General features: G+C 40.3%; 2 protein-coding genes across 12 annotated transcripts in view; one reads left to right on the forward strand and one right to left on the reverse strand.

Moving 5' to 3' along the window:
• The first annotated feature begins 7,245 nt into the window (after positions 1–7,245).
• On the forward strand, positions 7,246–9,627 carry zar1l (zygote arrest 1-like). 2 transcript variants are annotated; one of them, XM_026941963.3, is made up of 4 exons: positions 7,246–7,932; positions 8,041–8,133; positions 9,088–9,162; positions 9,395–9,627. In XM_026941963.3, the coding sequence occupies exons 1-4, from the start codon at positions 7,324–7,326 to the stop codon at positions 9,536–9,538; spliced, it is 921 nt and encodes a 306-aa protein (XP_026797764.1). In that variant the 5' UTR covers positions 7,246–7,323; the 3' UTR covers positions 9,539–9,627. The 2 variants fall into 2 exon arrangements, with proteins under 2 accessions (XP_026797764.1, XP_026797765.1); XM_026941964.3 differs by having other exon boundaries at positions 9,328–9,447.
• A 2,269-nt stretch (positions 9,628–11,896) lies between these two features.
• Positions 11,897–15,993, reverse strand: part of fryb (furry homolog b (Drosophila)) — a 73,060-nt gene continuing 68,963 nt past the window's right edge. For 8 of the 10 annotated variants that reach the window (XM_053241246.1, XM_053241241.1, XM_053241239.1 and 5 more), the window contains exons 59-62: positions 14,965–14,982; positions 14,703–14,813; positions 14,279–14,478; positions 11,897–13,467 (exon numbers count right to left, since the gene is read on the reverse strand). In XM_053241246.1, coding sequence (XP_053097221.1) covers positions 13,209–13,467; positions 14,279–14,478; positions 14,703–14,813; positions 14,965–14,982 — 588 coding nt within the window. In that variant the 3' untranslated portion in view covers positions 11,897–13,208. The remainder of the gene's footprint in view (positions 13,468–14,278; positions 14,479–14,702; positions 14,814–14,964; positions 14,983–15,993) is intronic. The other 2 variants (XM_053241242.1, XM_053241247.1) reach the window with 1 other exon arrangement.

Below are 15,993 nucleotides of genomic sequence, written 5' to 3' on the forward strand. Positions count from 1 at the left end.
CTTCCTTTAGGCTTTCATTCAAGCGGATAGTAGACTCACGGGTGATTTTTTGTCTGAGTTATTGTTTAACAGTTTCTGTGCCCAGTAGGAAAAGGAAATATACAGTCTTTTTTATATTGAAGCTACTTACATTTTACTTGTCAGCTAATGACTTCACAGTATTTACCAGGGTTACTTAAAAGTAATAAGAGGTGCAGTCTGGTTTTTGGGACACACCTTAGCTGTTTCTCAATGTGTTTATGCTTGTTCTTGTGTCACTGTGTACACACTTCAATTAGTTTTCTACTGCTGAAATTCAATTACAATAATGAAGATAGAAGTTAGCTAGCTGTGTCATGGCTCATTAAGCTGGATGCTGCTAAGCACTAAAGGCCAGCCAACCCTTCACTGAAGCATGGGCAGATTTTACTGTACAACAGTCTCCTATAGCTAAATTCAATTCTCTGACTTTACTATATTGTCAAGCATGCATTTGTTTTAGTGTTCGATTATTTCGAAGAAATAAGATACTGATAAAACTAATTTTTATCACCAACTGAGTGAGTGTATCGGGATTCACAAATAAAGGTTTTCAGTTGATTTCTGATGGTCTCATGATCCTAAACTCACAATTGGGTGTGCAAATCACGTGGTAATGGGGCACACTTCTGCTGCGTTAGTGGTTCCTTGTTAACTTGTTAATGGTAATGTGCAAGTTGTTATGATGTCATTTCCCACCTCAGGACGTTTGATACATGACGTTTGCTGTTAGAGAACTTAAAGCTCATAAAAGCTACATGTTTACCACACTTTCACAGTTACAGGCCTGAGTGGTTACTGATTCTCTTTTACTGTGGTAAACGTTTATGAAGTTCTACAAACATCTATGAAACATTTTGCACTGAAATTGCAGTACAGCAATAACAGCGGATAATAGCTAGCAGCTTTGCAACAATCTAGCCGGCTCACCTTAGTGATAATTAACTCTAACTTTGATGATTACCTTCTCAAAACAGCAATGTCATCACTTTACTGAACTTACAGTGAATATAAACAACTTTCACTTTTACTGATCAGAAGGTCGGGGGTTCAAGCCCTGGCACTGTCAAGCTGCTACTGTTGGGCCCCTGAGCATGGCCCTTAACCCTCTCTGCTCCAGGGGTGCTGTATCATAGCTGAGCCTGCACTCTGACCCCAACTTCCTAACAAGCTGGGATATGTGAAGAAAAGAACTTTACTGTGCTGTAAAGTATATAGGATCAATAAAGGCTCCTTCTTCTAACTTTTATCATAACATAAAAGGCATAATTTTAAAAAAGGCTGTTATGAATAGTATGGAGTATGGTGGTTTAAACCTTCAACATTTTGCTTCCTTGTTGGAAGCCTCCTTCCTTAGGATCTTAAGAATTTACAGCCTAAAGAGCCCTGCTTGTTTTTTTTTTTTTTTTGTGAGATCAATCCCGGCTTTATCTCAAATAGAGAATAGAGTAAAACTGCCTCATAGTTACTTCATCCTTTGTGATTTGGTGATTATTTGCATTATAAATTTTCATACATTGTTTTCTAAAGTCTATAATTATATCATAAAGCTAATCAACCAAACACCATTAGCTACTACGCAAAATGAGCAATCAGCAGTCTCGCATCATAAATATTTTCCCCTCTTAGTCAGTGAACCCCCACCTGCATAGCAAACCCTGGAAGTAAACACAGAGCTGTGTTAGCCTGGAGATTTTCTCTGCCTAGACACACACATGATCTAGTTTAGACAGCTTGCTATGCAAAGTCAATCAGAATAGGTTTGCATTACATTTGCTATATATTTATTTTTACTTGTGTCTAAAGGTTTTCTACTGTAAATATAACTTTAAGATACAGAAATGTGTCACAGTTTACATCCTGCTGTGTGCTCCTGTCCAGTGTCCATTTGTTCTGTATATAATGCAGCTTATTGGAAGGAGGTGTAGAGCCCTTTATGAATGTTTTGCATCATGGATACATTTCTTCACTTGTTCTGTCTCACTGATTTCAAGTGGCACTTGTATAAAATACAAGTACAACCTTTGCAAGGAAGCTTACCTTCAATTTAAACTATTTTCTCTGTCATTATGTCATTATACTAAGCAACTGTCAAAGTGTGACAGTTACCAAAGTAGTACCAGTGCCTCAAACATAATGTAACCATAACTATACAGTGCTCTGCTGTTTGATTATAATGGATTTACCTGCCTGTGTCAAATCTCTGAATCAGCTATGTTTGTTTTAATACCCATATGATTAGAATATAACACTTATATAACGCTTGTGCTATGTGTATAGTTACATGCAGGCTACACACTAACTTTGCATATAAGCAAGTTACATTACATACATAGAGTGTAAGCAAACTTTTTGTAATTCAGAATACAAGCCTTCTGTTTCTGTGGATGCCCTTTCTTTTCTCCTGTTATCTTGTTTGTAAATTAGCTACAGCATTCCCTGTGGAACCCAATATTAACCAAAGCATCCTAAAGCTGAATCAAACATTTTTGTCAACTACACTTTCTGTTGTGTTAAGCTCCAACCACTGCTGTGCATTAAAGATGAAACTTGGTCCAACATTCTTACTGTAGATATGATTACAGTGCCAACTGAATTGGAGGCTACATGCATGCAAGACACCATCTTAGATTCTTCTCCATGTTAATATTTCAGTGGGTTTATTTGAACACATAGCAAATATTTGGATTAGCATGCACATTTGGAGAGAGTGAGACAATACATTTATATGTACAGCTAGATACTCTGTGGGGAGCTATACCTGGAAATTAGATAATAATAATAATAATATCCCTCTTTATGTATGTGGACACCTGACCAATCACACCCATATGTGCTTGTTGAGCAACCCCATTCCAGTTGCTGTTATAATAACCTCCACTCTTCCAGGAAGGCTTTGCACTAGATTTTGGAGCGTAGCTGTGGTGATTTGTCCATTCAGCCACAAAAGCATTCGTGAGTTTGGGCACTGATTTTAGGTGAGGAGTCCTGGGTGCAGACAGTATTCAGTGGGGTTGAGGTCAAGGGCCTGTCAAGTTCTTCCACTCTTCAACCTTGGCAAACCATGTGTTCATGGAGCTTGCTTTGTTCACAGGGGCATTGTCATGCTGGAACAGGTTTGGGCCTCTAGTTCCAGTGAAGGGAAATCTTAAAGCTATAGCATACAAAGACATCCTATGTGTCTATTGTGTGCTTTCAGCTTTAATTTGATGGCAGTTTGGGGAAGACACCCACATATGAGTGTATATATAGCAGATTGCAATTACAATAACATTGCACCATAGCAATCACAAAAAATTAAGTAATTATGAGCCAGTTTATACTCTATCCTCAGCCAGAGATTGAACAACTCAAAAAAGCAGGCCTATTTAGGCTATAAATTCTTTAAAAAACTTAAACGTTAAGCAAGGAAAGGACATGTTGGAGGTTTAGACCACCCTATAAATACTCCATAATATAACAAAAATAACAGCCTCTTTAACACATTATTCAATTCAATTTTATTTGTATACCACTTTTAACAATGGACATTGTCACAAAGCAGCTTTACAGAAATATATAAACTCAGGATATAAATTTTAAATTTATCCCTAATGAGCAAGCCAGAGGCGATGATGGCAAGGAAAAACTCCCTGAGACGATATTAGGAAGAAACCTTGAGAGGAACCAGACTCAAAAGGGAACCCATACTCATCTGGGTGACATCAGATAGTGCAATTATAAATAATTCCCTTCTATATCTGTATACTATATGGTCAAAAAGTGCAATTGTGTAACCACGAAAGTCCATTACACATCAAGTCTATTTTGTTGAAGTTATCAACTGTTCACTGATAGAGATTTGAATGCAAAACTCTTTGTGGGAATTGTAGTCCTAAAGCTATCAAAACAAGTCCAAAGCCATCTTGACGGTTTCTAAGTGGTACAATCCTCAGTAACCTCATGTAACTTTACGCTGTCCGTGTGGGGCCATCCTCAGCAGCAGCAAGTGGTTTCCAAGTGAAAAGAGAAATCCAACCAAAGTAGGGCATCGGGATGGATCAGGCAGGTCTGGAGAGCGGAAGGGGTCAGGATCATTGGCATCTCAGGAGTAAGATTGCATCTTGACCTACCTGACTGCATCCCCGCCCAAATTTACACAAAATGAGCAGGGGACACAGCTCAGGTAAAGAAAGGAAAGGAAAGTCAGAGAATTTAATTTAGCTATAGGAGACTGGTTGATTATAAAACAGATAACTTATCTTTATTGCTGCTTTCTCTGTTTACTTGTGGTAATGAAACATCACAGAAAATCATGTTTTATAACTGGTCCCTTGCCTCTCTAGGATGATGTAGGATTCAGGCCTACTATAGTGCAAATACCATCCTGTAAGATCATAAGGTTAGATTTTTAAGGCATATATTTTGAAATCTGTTGAAGTATCCATCAGATTATGCGAAGCAAGAAAAGTCATGTCAACTGATTATAATATTTTTGCAATTTCAGGAAGGGAAAGAGAACCCTGCTATTGAATTGTACAAGAGTGAATTATGGCTGCATCCCAAATGAATCGCTACTCTCTGACTCTACAACTAACCATTTGCATAATTTATGCTTTTCTTACCACTTTTTGATCTACCCAATATTGTCCCCACAAATTTTGAAAGAGTAGTCTGTTAAACAATCACATGTATGAATTTGAATTATAATCACATGTATGAAATTGATCCAAACTCTTTTGGAAAAGGTATACTGTTTTTTAAAATGCACTGAAAAGGTGTAGTGTTCTTTAAACATGTTAAAACTCTCGCATCTGTGTTGTTGTGCCTATTCACTTTTTTGGAAGCGTGCATGCATACATGGGTTCATAAAGGGAGGTCTTAAAAGACTCTAGTACAAGGGTGTGATCCCACACTGGGTTATTGGGGGAGTGTGATATACAGTATGAAGGCTCCCTTCAGAAAAACTGCCACAACTTTTTGAGCCCCCAGTGAAGCACCATCCATGGACTGTAACGGTCACCACATGTACTTTCAGCGTAGGTGAGTCCTTCCATTGTCTATCAGGTTCTGTAGGAAGGCTAGTGCACACCATTTGTGGAACAATTACTAACTGAGAGCATACAAAGCTGTAACTATTATTCTGGTAGCCCAAACATGCAGTGTTTTTAGAATCTACATTTGGAACCAGCATATGTTACCTGTGTACACTTCATGGATGTAACAAAAATGTAGCCAGGGGAGGCATTACCTGGCACTTGACCTGCCTTAATATCACACTCCTATAACTATTTTTCAGGTGACCCAAATGTGAAACCTCATGCTACTCCTGAGATACCAGTGATCCTGACTCCTTCTGCTCTCCTGACCTGCCTGATCCATCGTGATGCCCTACTTCTGGTTGGAGTTCTTATCGGGTGAGATTGCTCACTCCTGCTGGGGGTGGCCCCATATGGACGGCCTGAAGATCATTGGGATTGCTTGGGATGGTGTCACTTGGAGGCTGTGGAGATGGCTTGGGGATCTCATATGGGGAGTTGTACTGTGACAGCTTGGGACTTTCATTGCTGTAGTGGCTTTGGGGCTGCAGTTGCCACAAGCAGCTTTGTACTCAGGACTCCATCAGTGGACTGTGGATAGGTTTAACAAACCAGACTTCTTGTGAAAACTGTGATGAATTTACTGGTTGCACAGTTACACTATTTGTCCATGTAGTACACAGTTATGCAAGGGATTTATTTATAGTTGCACTATCCGTTATCACCCAGATGAGGACGGGTTCCCTTTTGAGTCTGGGTCCTCTCAAGGTTTCTTCCTCATATCGTCTCAGGGAGTTTTACTTGCCACTGTCTTGCTCATTAGGGATAAATTTACATATTTACAATTTATTTTGGTTTAATTTAATTTGAATCTATTTATTTCCTTAAAGCTGCTTTGTGACAATGTCCATGTTAAATATTAAAAGTGCTATACAAATAAAATTGAATTGAATTGAAATGAAACACTCTTTATAGACTACATTTGGGGCCAGCATCTGTTACTTGTGTAGGTTTCATGGCTATATAAACAATATAGCCATTTTTAAGAATGGATGCATTCCCTGGCAGCTGGTCAACCTAAAAATGCATCCAACTGTATTCTGGAGTCCTGCTAGCCAGATGGACCGCTAACCGCAAAACATTCAGTCATGGTGCTGTCCCACACTCAGAACAACAAGTGCAAGAAATTCTCTCTCTGAGCATATACAGAAGGCTTGACATCAGACATAGCTCAGCTAAATTGCAAACTTTATGGCAGAAGCCTCTCATTTTGGTTTATGCCTTTCAGAGGAGCTCTCCTGACCGCTCAAGGTCTGAGTCCCCCTCTTGGTGCTCTACCGAGGCACACACGGATGGTATGTCCATGGCTGTGTCCATGCCAGGGACTGCCTTGCTTTGGCAATCCAAGCACTCAAGTCAGCTTGCTTGTTGTGGACTGCGACATGCTCATAAATACTTAACCAATGAGCCAGTCACTAAGCTTTCTGTGTTTGATTGGTAAAAGTGAGAGTTTTAATTTCAAAACCTGTTTCATGTTACATAATAAATAATGAAATACATATTTTGTGCAACATTACATTATGCTAATTATTGATTCTATTCTAATTTCCTGTACATTATACATATTTATTTACTTACTTATCTATATAGTTAGAAATATTCCTCCATAATTATGCTCATTAGTTCGAATTAAAGTCAACAACACAATAACAATATATTCCTGATGACCTTTGATTTGATAGAAAAGATTTCTCAGTTTTCTCAGGCTGAATAGTTTTCATCACGTGCTCATGATGTAACCCATATCACCCTAATGTTAAAATACTCACAAAATCCTCCACTGTTCTGTGCTTGCTTTAAGTGTTTAAAGACAGCTGTAGATTTAAAGTCTTTTCTGTGAGATATGTTGGATGCAGATGACTGAGAAGGTTATAGAGACACACTGGCTGAGGACTGGCCTAGTGTCTCACTGATTACTCAGTATTGTCTCCTCTGTAATCATTCCTGTCCCTGCACAAAACAAAGTTACACTCCCCCCCTCCCTCCTGTGCCACTGGGCTATAAGTAATGGCTTATATAGGCCATGAAGTGCACTATAAATTCAGCGGGGAGACATTTGGAATTGAGCCCGTGTTATTACTCTGGCTCATTGACGCGCCTCACACCTGCTGCCAATCTCCTCATCAGCTCATCAGTGTCACAGGCCAGTGCAGTGTGCGCTTTAGCACCGAGAGACGCCATAAATAAGCAGCTGTGCTCACGCTATACTTATAGACACTAGATCGCGATGGAAGCCTTAACCTTTTCTGCATATAACTTCAGCGGCTATCCTGGCTATTTCCCCTTTTACCATGGGAACACTAAATTCAAACCCCAGAACTGGAACAAAAAGGGCAGTTTTGGTGTCATGCCCGAGATTCCTGACTATTTTGAAATCTACAAACGAGCTCAGTTAAAAGCTATCTTGTCTCAGGTCAACCCCAATTTAACTCCTCGCGTGCGCAAGGCTAACACCAGAGAGTTCGGGGTTCAGGTGAATCCCAAAGTAAACGCCACGGTGCAGTGCTCTCTGGGACCTAAAACGCTGTTTTATCGCGAGGATAAGTGGGAAGTGAAAGCCAGCAGTCCACTGAGAGCCAGTGTCCCCAGCACACCGGTCAACAGCGTGCGCTTCTCCCGTCCCGTTGCCATTTACTCGCCGGTGTTTGACCGCAGGTTCTTTTCAGTGCCAGCCCGCGCTGATGAACTTGACAGGGATGTGAAGCTGGGCAGCTCTGAGGAAGAAAACTGCGCAGCGGAAGTGGAGACGCGCGAGACCGAGGCGGGAAGCGCGCGGGGAAAAGAGCGTCAGTGCCCTGCTTTCCAAAGTCGCGCGCCCACAAGGTTTAACTTTCAGGTTAGTTGGAATGTTTTGGGTTTTTTTTTTGTTTGTTTTTGTTTTTAAATGCACTGTCAAATGCTTTGGGCACTCTGACTTTTATTTTAATTTTTTTGTCCTCTCTAGTTCCTGGAGCAGAAATATGGCTATTACCACTGCAGCAAGTGTAACATCCGCTGGGAGAGCGCGTACGTGTGGTGCATCTCCGGAACTTGCAAGGTAGCTGAACATGCTAGTTGGTCGCGAGACCGGAAACGTACTCCACTCCATGTGACACTCAGCACTCTACCAGTACCTCGATATATAGGCTCGGATATTCGAGATTACTGGAACGATTATAAACTGCTCAACACTGAGTGATGGAGAGAAGTCATGGCTCACCGGTAGCCTGTGTGCATCACTATTCAGAGCACATGCTTGCAAAAGTCTGCTTTAGAAGTTATTCCTTTTTCTATTAATCACTCTACATGCTGGCTATGTAGTAAATATAATTTTACCATGTATAGAATACTGCACTTTGGCATTACATCACACTTTAATTTTATCAATACAATTAGAAGTTTTTAATCTCAATGAAATGTTGTATTGTCAGTAGTGCTTGAAGTATTGGACAGATTGCTTAAGCTTTGCAGATGTGTTCTTGGGGTCCTTTTTTTTTTTTTTTTTTTTTTTTTTTTTTTATGCCTGGTTAAATGGGCAGAACCTGTTATTGCAATATAAGTGTGAAATACAACTAGGTTGCCCCATCACCAGTCCTGAATTGAGCAGGTTCCTGTCTCTGGTCCTGGACAGTTTCCTTTCTCTAACATGACCACCTCATCTCAGGAAGGGCTTTTAGAAAGGGATGGGGGTAGTGGGGAAGCATTACTCCAGGACCACCTTGGGAACCAGTGTTGCAGCACATGAACGAGAACCTTGCTGCATACCACAGCGCACAGGGAGAAAAGAATTGTCTGTAATACCCTGCTACAGCACCCTAACTCCAACACCCACCGTGCAGCATGCACTTGCCTTACATTAGGAGTAGTCTTTAATATATTTTGGAATGTAACTGGATGTGAATCCATTCTTGCCAAGCACCAAGTGTTTGTATATTGGCTTGGAGTATGTTTCTGACCTCAGCTTTTCATTTTTGTGAAATGGATAACCTTGTAATGCTCTACATTCTACCAGGTGTACTTCAAGCAGCACTGCAGAAAGTGCCAGGCTGGCCTGAACCCATACAGAGTGGAGTCGATTCAGTGTCAGGTTGGGTACTGCCTGTTTTAATCAGCTTTCCGTTGTGATTGTAGGCTTGAATATGTATGGGGGGGGGGGGTAATGCAGTGGATCTGCTGAGGTTGGTGTGGGTTTTTATTTATTATTATTAAATTGACTATTGCTTTTGTTAATTCCTGTATCTTACCATTCCAGTGATCCCATCAAGCAGCACAAGCACACCAGCAGGTTTCCTATTGGTCACAGTTTATTTTCTGCTCAGGTATGTGCACGGACACGCTGCTGCTGTGAGCGGAAGCAGAGGCACATTGACATTCGGCGTCCTCACCGCCAGGACCTGTGTGGCCGCTGCAAGGGCAAGAGGCTGTCCTGCGACACTACCTACAGCTTCAAATACATAGTCTGACTGTCTCTAACCAAATTTTTATAGTATTGTTGGCAATGAACTTTTGTATTGTATATCTATTAAACTCTGAATAAAAGGTACTGCAGCATGATCATGTCTTGTCTCAGTCTTAAATGTTAGGTTGTGGTTTTTTTTTTTTTTTTTTTTTTTTTTTTTTTTTTAAATAGCCTGCCAGCAAGATGTCAAGACAACATAGTGTAGATGGGCATGAGTTTGTCTGGATTCATTTTCTATTCCCTTCCCTGGAATAACCTCTTAACAGTTCTTCCGAATGCCACTAGAGTAGTCCAAAAATCTCTGCAGAGAAGCCAGTGTGATTCTCACAGGACAAGATTCTCCTGACTCTGGTATTTACTAGTCGTAGTCTGTGTAGTGCTATAATGTCACGTGAGTTTTGGATGTCAAATCCTGGTTTTTCTGTTTGGCAAACAACCATACATTGGGGGGGGGCGCAACAGAAAAGTATGTCGTATTGTTGGGTTTGAATTGTGAGTACAATTCCTGACTATGTATCAGGAGTCTAGAGGGCAAAACTGGCCATGCTGACTGGGTAGGATGGATTGCATACACTTTCCCTTGTCAGAGATGCACTAACCAATCATGAGCATCTGTGAGCTCATGTATGTGGAAGACAGTAGATGGCACTTGTAATTTTCTTTGGGTGTGTTATGCTGCTCTGTGCATGAGCAGCTGTTTGAAAAGATGTGGTTGGCTTGCTTCATGTGTCTTGGGTTCCCCAGAGGGACAATTGAAGGACCCTTAAGGGTTGCAGATTTGAGTTTGTGAGTATAAGCTTACCTTTATGGTATATGTACTTTGGGTATTTCAATATAAAGGCATTAAAGGCAGTGGAATCACAAGTCATTATTCTGGGGTGAATAATGTTCTCTGAAGGTGTGTTGGATTAGTTGAGTGTTCTTAACTCCCTAAAATTGTCATTTGGGACATTTTCTGATATGAAACTATGTTGTAGGGTTCTACACAGAACCTAGAAGCAACAGATTTTTATATTTATTTTTCAAATATGCATAAATTGAGAAAAATTTAAAATAATTGATTTTTTTTTTACACCATAATCCACTCAATATCAAACAACCAAACAGAAAAAAATCCTGACGATGATAGTCATGCATGGCTCGTAACCAAGCAGGCAAAATTGGCCGTTCCCTCTGGGTGGGAGGGATGCACACTCTCCCCTGGCAATCACAGCAACATTGGCCAATCTTGGGTATCTGTGAGCTCGAGTATGCGGAAGAGGGGAGATTTCCACTCTCCTCCAAGTGTTATGCAGCATGACCAGCAGTTTCAAAAGATGAGGTTGATTAGCTTTGCATAACGCAGAAGCAGCATGTGTTCACCCTCCCCGGTTGGTAACTGGGTAGAGGAGCGGTGGCTGGGAATTGGCAGGAGAAAAAAAAAGTTTGTGCTTGCCTTGGCCAAATTGAACCAGTGAGCTGCGATTTGTCACACAAAAAAATGGTCATTCTGCTAACTCTGAGAATACAATCATATCCACTCTCTAAGCCTTGTTTCTCTTTCTCTGTTCTATGCGAATTTCCATGCCATGGTTTCTTCACTGTATGCCATCCTTCAAATTTTGGTGTGAATAATATAAGTTAAAATCTTTGGAACATTAGTCAAAATCTTAAAAAGATTGCTAAATAAATTTGTTTAATGTTCTTTTTGTACTCAATTGTTTTGCTAAGCTCTCCCTTAGAGTCCCTGCAACCTTCCAACACCTCAGGCATAATACTGCCGCCTAACTAGATGACATCATCTTTCGCTCTGAGAGCTGAGCAGTACATCTGGTCCACCTCTAGGGGGTACTGGAGAGACTTCAATGAGCTGAAGATGTGTCAAGGCTTTGCTTACAGCCAATTTGAAGAAATGTTACTTGGGACTCACAGAAACACAATACTTGTGATCTATGGTTGTGTTTGTCCCGCTGAAGTCCCAGGAAAAAGCAGTGATAATCAGGATGTTCCCACAACGTCTCCCCTTTTCATCAAAAAAGGGCCAGACAGAGAAGGTGAGGAACTGAGGCTTATGAATCTGCACTTCAGCGAACTTTGAATTCAGAGGTGAGGAACATCCCATCATATACTGTATATTTGTAGACAACTCTCTAATGTCAATAATCTCCCTACATAAAATAGTCAGTCTGTTAATGATTTCTGGTGGTTAGTGCTGGTCTGTGTATGGTCATGCTGGTTGACTGCTAGAAGCCTACTGATAACACTGGTCTTACTGGTGCAGCTAGCATGGTCTGTACTGGTTATGTTCCATTTAAATTTCGAACATATTTGTAAATGTCAGAGAGAGATCTAAAAAATCTGATTGTGACAGCTGAAACTGAGGTTAAATATACATAAGCACATTTATTTTGCTCTTACCTTATTTTGAGATTGAGACCTACACAATTATTGAAATGAAGTACTGGTAATGGTTTGTGACTGAAAAGTAGTGTTATGATTCAGATGATAGAGGTAACAAATTATTAATCTGCTAAGTCTTTATTTTTACATGACACTTGACAGCACCAAACAAAATTACTTCACAAAAGCTGTAAAAGTAACTATATACACAGTGTAAAACCCCTAATCTAAGACTTTTTCCCTAAGGAAAACAATGTACAATCTCTGCTGGCATGCACATTTCTGAACACAAAACAAATGACCCACATGAGAAGAGCTCCCTTTTGGACTTTGTACAAATGGGTTTTTTTTTGCAGTTAATTTAAATAGTTTTAATAAATCATAAGTACAACAATGCATGCTTGGCAGTTTTGAATGACACATTATAGAACAATTTCTCAGATAAAAATGCATGTTGGTATATCTTGACAATACAAGTGAGCAAGAGGCAAGTCTGTATACAGTAGAAAGCGACACATTTCAAAAAGTAAAGGGCCTAATAGTGTCACTAACATTAACCAACAATTGGATATATTGATATTTACCAGCTTACTGGTTTTGTTTTGTATGGCAGCTAAATTTCAGCATGCCTGTGTGTGTGCGTGCATGTAAATGTTAATTTCAGTGTTAAACAGGTAGTGATGAACAGGCTCAAACACAGTTACAAAAAGAAAAAGCTCTCTGGTGTGTCTAATTCACAGAACATTCTTGAGCAGTATCAGTAGAAAGGCATCCAGTTCAGTTTATCCTTCATTGCACTTTTCCCAATGAACAATATACAGTACAGACACAATTTAGTACAAAGTTCCAATCAGCTTTGCTGTTTCCTTATAAAAAAACGCAGCATTTGTCCTCAGTAGCAAACACAACCTAGTCTTCCTTTGTGATGTTTGATGTTGAAAGCTCAACATAGTGCAATTACATAAACATATAAAAATGTGAGAGCGTGACTTAATCTGAAGCATCACACAGTAACAGTTCTGTTTCTCCAGAATTGCTGCACATTTGAGAGCCTGAAGACAAGCTCACTTTCAGGACCCCCTTCTTCCTATTCCATGCAATCAAGGGCAATTCTCTGATTTTTCCTAAGTAATGTGCTAGTTTGTAGGACAGAGCCGGGAGAGGGCTGCAGCACTCCCAGACAGCGCAGTGGATATGGCCTGGATCGGGTGGGGGCAGTAGTGAATGAGTGTAGAGGAGGGGCTGAGTGTCTAAGGAGGGATCCAGCGCTGCTTTGGAGTGCTGCACACTTCCTGTCAGAGACTCACTGCTGAAGCGCTGGAGTCCGGGAGGCAGGATGAAATGAGCCGGGAGTCCTGAGCGCGCCGGATCATATCCCGAATCTCACTGCTGAGCTCCATGAGCTCGGTGCTGACCTGCCCCGCATCCTGCTCAGAGCCCACCAGGGCAAACATGCCTGTCTGGCCCAGAGACTGGTGACGGAAATAGATGCTCAGCAGGGTCTGGACTTCGTCCTCTGAACTGCTGCCAAAGATGTCATTTGGCCAAAGCAGTCTGTAGAAATGAAGGAAAAAGGACAACATATAAATTTACTATATTTCCTCATTTAAATATCTAAATACTGAATAATATATAAATACTTACACAAAGTTACATTTTGGGTCCTTTGTTAATGTAGATCTACATGCACACACATTTATTTAATATGCTGATGCTTGAGCATGCGTCTGAGTGGTTCACTTCATCTAATTACAATACTTGGTCTCTCCCTTGTGGCCAAAGATATATATTATTGGTGTCACATTGCCACAGGTAACAACTCTTACACTCTGCAAATCTCAAATCACAAAGCTTATTCTGCTAATAATAAACTCTGATATGGTCATTTAAGTCTGGAGTTCTGTAATTTTGAAGATATGTTACCAAGAAACTGAATCTGTTCTGAACTGATTGCTACATGACATTTCTGGATGTCTCCATTTTAAATAAGCTAGTTGTGTGTATGTGTGGTTGTGTGTGTGTGTGTGTGTGTGTGGAGACATGTTTTTAAATTCAATTCAATTTTTAGATAAATAGCACTTTTAACAATGGACACAATGCAGCTTTATAGAAATCCACATACAGATCCCTAATGAGCAAGCCAGAGGCGACAGTGGCAAGGGAAGCCCCACACAAGGATAGGAATATCTGACAATTTTGACATTGTGGGGACATTTAGTTGGTCCCCACAAAGAAAACAACCTTTTTATAAAAACCTGCAGTTATTATTTATTTCCTATTGGCTTCTGAGGTTAGGGATAGATTTAGGTGTTGTTTGTGTGTTTGTGTGTGTGTGTGTGTGTCTGTGTGTGTGTGCATGTGTGACCTGCACTGGCGGATGTGGCAGATGGCTGTAGTATAATGCCTGTTCTTCAGGCACTCAAGCACAGCCTGTACTGCTGCCTCTGATGTGGTGAAGATGGGTTGAATTCTGGGTTGTTGTTGGCCCTCCTGATTACTCGCTACTCCTGCTGCCAACCGCAGACTGGCTTTCAGCTCCCCGAGCTCACGGGACATGTTCGACAACTGCGAGACAGAACAGAATAAGGCGTCAAAATGAGATACTGTCTTTACGGGCATAAGTCAAAATGCTACTTGTAAATTGTCACTTGACAATTTTCTGCACTACTTCAGATGCACTGCTAACCCAGACCATTTTCTGAGTGTATAACAATACTACTGTAGCATTTATCTGGACTTGCACACTTCATGTATGCTAGTACCATATAGTTTACAAATGGTCACAGTACCTCTGGCACAGAGCTGATAGCGCTGACTTTACTGATCAGTTTACAGTAGCACTGAAAAAGGAGCAGGAGCTGAAAATGCAGTTTGTAGAGACGCTGACACAGTTCCAGTTGCTGAAGAGAACAAAATACAGAAATATCACACAACGTATGTTCTGGATAAAATATAAATAAAACGCAGTGCTGTACTTGGTCTACACAGTCTTTCACGGACTGGCAATGTTAACACGGCATATGAGAGAACTTCATCTTGTTTTGGACTTACAGCCAGTGTTTCCATTTGCTGCATTGTAAGCATGTCAGAAGACAAGACGAAATTGAGAGAGGAGAATTACAAGGTGTTAATAAAAGAGCATGCACACAGTGAGATTCAACCCAGTAGCATAAAAGTGTCTTGTGATTAGTGGATCATTATTATTAGACTGAACCTTGAAGCTTGCTTATATTATTCATGCAGAAGATAAAATCATATATGGGGTGAAAAAGAAAAAGAGCACATATTCCACCAAAGTAGAAAGAAGGCTATGGCATAACTTAATATAAAACATAGATTTCAACACTGCAGTGCAGCTGAATTTCTGGCATTCTTATGGTTTGTGATTTCTTTACAAAGACATTCTTCCTGTCCAGGGAAGCCTGTATATTTTATTTTACCTGCTCTCACCATAATCAGCTCACAAAGATTTGAAGATGTGAAACGAAAATTAGTTGATGAGGTCCTACACATGAGAACTGACTATAACTATTCCCATTTCATGCCTGCATATTGTTCTTATAGTCACAATGCTGATGTTCGTACTGTTAGTACTAATCCCACTATCCACTGTCACTCAGAAAAGGATAGGTTTCCTTTTCAGTCTGGTTCTTCTCATGGTTTGTTCCTCATGCCATCTCAGGGAGCTTTTCCTCACAACTGTCACCTCTGATCCAAAATCTAAATGGAACTGAACTGAATTGAAGGGTATCTTGAGTTTACTCTGATACAGTAATTAGCATGTAGACTGAGTGAGTAGAAATTCCATTTCATTTGTATGTGGACAGTAAAGGATTCTGCAGTAATTCATTTGCATAGCCAATACTAGATAAGTGCCTTGACCATTTCTATAGGCTTTGCAGCAACTGAAGGAGGCAACATGTGCCAATTTGATAATTTCCTCATCCTTTTCATTCCTTTTTTTAGAATAATATTTAAAATCATTTTTAAAAAAAACAATTGAAATGATTGGCAAAGATAGCGGTGATTTGTCAGGGGCAGTGACAAAGAGAACATACAGGTGACTTTAGCTGCATCGAG

The sequence above is a fragment of the Pangasianodon hypophthalmus genome, chromosome 17, assembly GCF_027358585.1.
Source record: "Pangasianodon hypophthalmus isolate fPanHyp1 chromosome 17, fPanHyp1.pri, whole genome shotgun sequence".
Lineage (NCBI taxonomy): Eukaryota > Metazoa > Chordata > Actinopteri > Siluriformes > Pangasiidae > Pangasianodon > Pangasianodon hypophthalmus.